The sequence below is a fragment of the Chaetura pelagica genome, unplaced genomic scaffold, assembly GCF_000747805.2.
Source record: "Chaetura pelagica isolate M959 unplaced genomic scaffold, ChaPel_1.0 scaffold829, whole genome shotgun sequence".
Taxonomy (NCBI): domain Eukaryota; kingdom Metazoa; phylum Chordata; class Aves; order Apodiformes; family Apodidae; genus Chaetura; species Chaetura pelagica.
This window is the reverse complement of record NW_009954535.1, coordinates 688,618-695,028: the sequence shown is the minus strand read 5'-3', so window position 1 is coordinate 695,028 and position 6,411 is coordinate 688,618. Positions and strand designations below refer to the sequence as shown.

General features: G+C 52.7%; 1 protein-coding gene across 1 annotated transcript; it reads left to right on the top strand.

Annotated features, from left to right (window-relative positions):
• Window positions 1-1,299: 1,299 nt before the first annotated feature.
• On the top strand, window positions 1,300-2,271 carry SUCNR1 (succinate receptor 1). Its single transcript, XM_010004737.1, has one exon. The coding sequence runs from the start codon at window positions 1,300-1,302 to the stop codon at window positions 2,269-2,271; it is 972 nt and encodes a 323-aa protein (XP_010003039.1).
• Window positions 2,272-6,411: the final 4,140 nt, after the last annotated feature.

Below are 6,411 nucleotides of genomic sequence, written 5' to 3'. Positions count from 1 at the left end.
GGGCACAGACCCGGCAGCAGCTCCCCGCGGGCAGAGCAGCGCCCAACGCGCCGGCGGGAGCTGCGGGGTCTGTGCGGGATCTGTCACGAGCGGTGCTTGGGGCGGTCACAGAGCTGCTTCAGAGCCTGGGTCCAGCTTCATTGCCGCCTTAACCTATCTCTTGGTTTTCTAATAATTGGTTTTCCCTGCTGTTTCGCTGGCTGGTGTTTGTTTTTAACTAGAGGCTCTGCTAAAAGCTCTTTCCCCTGCAGGTGGGTGCGGGTGTCTTTGCCTGAGGGAGAGGGTTGAGCACTTGGATTCTGCTGTTTCTTGTGGCATAAAAGCATTTTTGTAACCAACCTTTAGAAAGAAGGCAGAATGTGTCCCTGGGGAAGCTCATGCTTAAGGCAGCTTCCTAGAAAGCTCTGCTCCTTAAAGAGCAGGGATTGCGGCGCTTACTGCCCGGGGAGAGGAGAAGCCCTTTGCCTGGAGCCAAAGAGAAAACGCACCAGCAGAGCAGGAGGGTGGCAGCTCTGCTGAAGCTCTCGGGGATGCAACAGCCCCGTGGGCCTGGGGCTGTCCCACGGGACAGGCTCCCCTCCGTGGGGCTGGGTGTGGGGCACTCTGTTACACAGGGGGGCTGCGTTCAGCAGAAGTTATGGGCTGTGACTGAATAATTCACGCCCTGAGCTGTCACTTCACTGGAAGTCAATAACAGAAGTGACAAAGTCTGTGAATCTGGCTTCGAAGGGCCCAGGTACTGTCAACATCATGGTTCTGTTCACATCATGAGCACATGCTTTCCTGGCACTCAATGAGCTGTAAGCACCGACGTCAGAGTGTGGCCCTATTGCAAGGTTTATCAACGAGCAGCCTTGACTTCTGCTTCTGTGATGAGTGAGGGACCATGGGATGGGCGTTGGGTAAGAGGGAGGCAGATGACTTCCAGCCAGGGCTGTGACGAAGTGGGGACAGGTGAGTTTCACTTTCCAGGCCCCAGCAGGTGGTGGCAGATGCCTTCAGGTGAGCTCTCACTTCAGGCTCCTCACATGGGCCTTTGCTCGTGCAAGTTTTCCTCTTGCTCAGTAGCTCTGGTCAATACGTGTAAGTAGAAATCCTGTGTGCATCAGGGATATTCTTGGGGTTCAGGCCTCTGCTTAGTGCATGAGCTGTAAGGAACCAGTGTGTGATACCTATTACAGCAGCAAAAAAACCCCACACCAACAAACCAGCTATGCAATGATCTTTTACTAATTTTCAGTGTTTGTATTTTCCCTTTTGGCTCCCCAGGCTGTGAACGAGACAGGTGGCTGTTTGCCCATGAACAGAGCCCTGGAAAAGTATTATCTTTCCACCATGTACAGCCTTGAGTTCATCATAGGCTGCCCTGGAAACATCATTGCTGCATTTGGCTATATTTTCTGCCTGAAAAAATGGAAAAGTTGCAACATCTACTTGTTCAATTTAACATTGTCAGATCTGTTATTTCTGTGTACTCTTCCAATACTGGTGAACAGCTACTCCAGAGATGAGGAGGTAACAGAGATCAGCCTGTGCCACAGCAACAGGTTCCTGCTGCACGCGAACCTGTACAGCAGCATCCTCTTCCTCACCGCTATCAGCATTGACCGCTACATGCTCATCAAATATCCCTTCAGGGAACACTTCCTACAGAAGACAAAAACAGCCCTTATCGTGTCTGTCATCCTGTGGGTCGGGGTGATACTGGAGCTGCTGCCACTGGTCAGTTTCCTGGAGTCCCCTGACAGCATCCCCAGCTGCCGTGACTACGCAAGCTCCGGAAACCCCGAGAAAAACCTCATCTATAGCCTGTTTCTGACCGTCTTCGGGTTCCTCGTCCCTCTGGTGGTCATGTGCTGCTTCTACGTGAAGATTATTCTTTTCCTCACCAACAGGAGGGAGCAGCTCAGCTCCCCCCTGACGCTGGAGAAACCCCTCACGCTGGTGGTGATCACCATGGTTATCTTCTCCCTGCTCTTCACTCCCTACCACGTCATGCGCAACGTCCGCCTCGCCTCCCGCATCCCGGCCCTCAACGTGTCCGTGTGCACCAAGGATGTCATCAACACCATCTACATCCTCACCCGGCCCATCGCCTTCCTGAACAGCGCCATTAACCCCGTGTTCTACTTCCTGATGGGTGACCACTTCAGAGAGCTGCTGGTGGCAAAAATACGGGGTCTCTTTGGCCGGCTGACAACAACCAGCAGCCAGGCTGTGAATCAGGAGGCCTCTCCGAGCGGGAGGCAGAGCCGGGAGGAGCGATCCTAGAAGAGCTTTGCACTCCGGAACGTGCATGGGCTGATGTGTTCCTGTAAGACTGCAGTGACCTCGGTGTGCTGCCCTCCTGCTTCCCTGCCTGCAGCGCCCAGCCCAGCAGCAGCAATATTCTGGGCACCCTGCTCCCCCATGGCCTGGCAATGCTGAGAACAGCAGATCATCCTGGCAGTTCCAAGAGGGAACAGCTGCTCAGTGAGCTGGAACTTCATGCTGGGCTGGGCCTAGGCTTGCAGAAACTGCCAGGGCTTGAATTCACACGGCTGGAACCGTCTGGGGATCAGAGTTGGGACTTCCTTATGGAAGTGTTTGCAGACCCTGTGCCTCCTGGGAGCTCTGCCTTCCAGAATCCCTGATTGGGGCCATTCCCAGTTCCTGCTGCCGTGGTGAGGGCTGGCACCTCGGGCATGGAGGGGCTGGGAGGGCTGGGGGGGAGGCTGTGGCTGGGGCTTGGGTGTATTTTTGTGAGTGCTGAAAGCCCTGGGTTTGGCTGTTGGTCTTACAAGCATTTAATGGGACAGCACAGACATGTGCAGCCAGGCTCATCCACTCCTTGATATGGACCCTGGATTCAGTTTGCAGAAGTAAGATTAAGAAAATCTGTCTCTTACGTTTGTAACTGAGATTTGCCTTCATACCCCACTGGGGCTGCTGGGCAAGCAGTCACTCTTCAAAATACAGATTGACTTAACTTTAATGTAATGACCTGTAAGTGTGAGCAGAATGTATAGCCTGAAGCAGAGTTTGGACCTCACGATTCAAACTTCTTTACCAGTTCTGATAATGATGCAGGAGCTAACGAGGACCCAGTTCTCTGCTCAACATCCCTGAGGAATTGCTGCAGCAGCAGAACTTGTTCTCCCTTGGTCTTATCCCTGTCTGTGCTGCCCAGGGTTTCTCTGCTCCCCAGGTAGGGGGAAGGACCCTGGATTCAGTTCAGTTCTGTCTCCTGATGTGGTGTCCATCCGTGATACTTGTCCCTGCTCCGTTGGTACCTCCCTGATCATAAAATGGGTACCCTGTTTCAAAAGCACCTCCTTTGTATTGACTTATCTGTTTATCTGCTATCTGACCTCTAGGCAACCACTGCTCCCCCCTTTTCCTGTTTGCAGCAAGTGCTGCTGGCCCACAGCCGAGCAGTGGTTCCTGTGCTGGCACAGCTGGCACAGCTGGAAGCAGCAGCCAGGCTGTGCCAGCAGGGGGAGTGGGGTGTCTGGGGGGGGGGATAACCTCAGTCATGACTGGAAAGCAATGTGTGCAAACCCTTTCCCCATCCCCCCACCCCCCTTTATTTGCTTTGTAACAGGTCTTTACACACAGATCACTAAATCGCTCTGTCAGTGGTGGAAAAAAGATCCATCATGTGTGCCCTGGCAGCACAGCCTGGGACAGATAAGGCTGTGCTGGAGTTTCCATTATAGATAGTCCTTGTTTGGAAGGTCCATTGTAGGTAGCACCCAGAGACAGTAACTCAGCCAGGTGTGACATTGCATGTGGCCAGCCCAATACAAAAGGAGCTAGGAAAGAATTTCCACCATTGGGCCAAACATTCCCTTTTCAAAGTTGGAGACTAATACATTAAAGAGGAATTTTCTTCCAGGGAAAGCACCATACAGCACTACAGGTACAGCTGACACACATTTAGCAGGCTCACCTTTGCCTTTGCAGTGGCCAGGACTGTTCAAAAAACTGTTTCAGTTCTAAAAGTGCATCTCTTGGGGGCTTTCCTCTGTTGGCTCAGGAGTGGCTTCTTGTGAATGGGCTCATGTGGGGCACGAGAGGAGCTGCTGGGTTTTTCTTTACATGTGTACATGTAGCTCCCAGTGGAAGGCAGGGCAGGAAAGAAGGAGAAGGCAGAAGAGAAATAACCCTCTCTCTGCCTGTGAGGTACTTGCCAGAACAGCTTATGCAAGGCTGGGCTCAGGCAGCACTGCCAGCTCCCAGCTGCCTGTGCAGGAGGGCAGGGGCAGATAGGCAGCTCCCCTGGGAGCACTGGGAGTGTGATGAGATCAACTTAATCAGGCCTGGTTGGGAATGGTGAGCCACAGCCCATTCCTGAGGGTATTAGAAAACACACCTCAGCCCCTTCAGGAAGCCTGTGGGAGGGTGAGGCTTGTTGGGGAGAGGCAGCTGACCCTGCCCAGTGCTCACCCAGCATGCTTCTGCCCCTGGGTGGGCACAGGATGCTCTGAAGCTGGCACATGTCACAGCCACCATGACCAAGGCATGAGGACATGGGTCCTGTCCCAGTATTACCAAAGCAAGGTTTGTTTTTTTCCCAGCAGCCTGCAGAAGCTCAAGTTGCTCTGATGTGTGGAAGATCCAGGCTCAGATGTTCCAGCTGGCTTTGCTGGAAGAGGAGGCACCTCTGTCCTGGTCCTGCTGGGTCTGGTGGGGTCCAGCCCTGCTCTCCTGCCCAGGCTGGAGCTGGGGCCCCCTGGATGCCACTGCCCCCTCCCCACTGGAGACACAGCAGTGCAGCACATGGCAGCCTGTGTCTAGGTGATCAATGGCCAGGAGGTGGCTTTTCTCTGTAAACAGTGGGTAGTGTCAGCTCGTATGGATGAACACGTTCAATTACTGGGTTTGCTGTGTCCGCTGAGGTGAGCAGGGGCATCTGCTCCTTTGCACGTGCAGAGCTGCCTGAGCTGCTGCCCTGTGCCCCACTCCCTGTCCCTTGGGCACCCAGCTAGGAACCATCATCTCTAAACCTACCCTACCTATCCATCATAAAAAAGGTACAAAGTTAGAAACTGGTGCCTGTGCATCTCAGGGCTCAGCACTGCTTAACAGAGCTCCCATCCATCATATCACTATCTGGGTTTTTATAACTGCTGTTATTGTTTCTTTAGTTTGTGTGATCATACCATCAAAGGACAAGCCAAAAGACAGAGGCTAACTAAGAAATGGGTTATTAACTCCTTTAGCTGAAATTCTGAAGGGCTTCTATAGCTCTGCTTTAAGCAGGATCAGGCTGGCAGCTGTTGAGCCCTTTTCTGTTTCTATGCCATTCAAGAAGGCTGTTCCAACATCACAGCAGCAGTTTCCCATGAAGCAGCAACACCAAGGGCTGGGGGCAGCATCGAGCTGGGCCACAGGGACAAGTGCTGCTGCTCCCACTGCACTTATTTTTGCCAAATTTCCACCCTGGTGACAGTTGGTTTGTGCCTTGTATGATCATTTCCATGTTTCCTTCTTTTCAGTGTCTTCACTGCAGATGCTGTGGTCCAGCAGCTGGGCTTGTGGGCCACCTAAGCTGCAGGAAGAGGAACTGGGATTTTATTGACCATTTATACTAAGACCAGCCCTTGCTTAATCCCAGGAAATGTTTTCTGTTTAATAATACAAAAACACGTAGTGCCATAGGGTCACAGGGTAGCACAGGCTGGGAGGGACCACAGGAGATCATCTAATCCACTTCCTACTCAAAGCTGAGGGGTCAGTGTATCCACAGTAACTATGAAAGGCAAGTCTGACTGCACTCTATGGGAAGAATAAGACATAAAACAGATATAAAGCCTAAATAAAACCCCATGCTGTAGAACCAATCCGTTCAGAATGGAAGAAGACAATGAATGATAAATATCGAGTAGTAGATTCCAGCTCCCTCTAGAAGGAGAATTTAGCAGGGAACATTCAGATACATCCCATCTATGCATCAGCAGTGTTAGAAAGCACAGGAGTGAGGAAGAGATGGTGATGATGGTACTAAACTGCAGCTGTTAAAGTGAAGCCCCGAGGTAAGAACCCTTGTGCTCAGCCCCCAGGCTTTGCGGGGTCTGGGCAGGAGCCCGAGCTCCTCCTGCTCTCCTGTGGCTGCAACCTGCATTGCAGCAGCGCTGGGGCTGCAGCACAGGCGAAGGGGGGTTGGATCAGCTCAGACACCCTGTGTCCGAGCCTCATTTCATCCTGGTCAGCCGGGGAGCTCCCCAACAGCTCCTCCGAGCCCCGGCTGGGCTTGAGACCCGCTGGGCTCTGGTCCCCTCCACCTGCTGAGACAACCCTGGTTGTTCCTTTGGTTCAGAGGAGCCTCTGAAAGCCCCACCTCCTGCCATTGCCTCAAATAGTTAAGGAGATTGTTATGCGTTTTGCTGTGGTGCTTCTGCTCCTGCAATTAAAAATAGCAAAACTGTG

Coding starts and splice junctions, on each gene's coding strand:
- SUCNR1 (XM_010004737.1), top strand. CDS start 1,300: ATGAACAGAGCCCTGGAAAAGTATTATCTTTCCACCATGTACAGCCTT.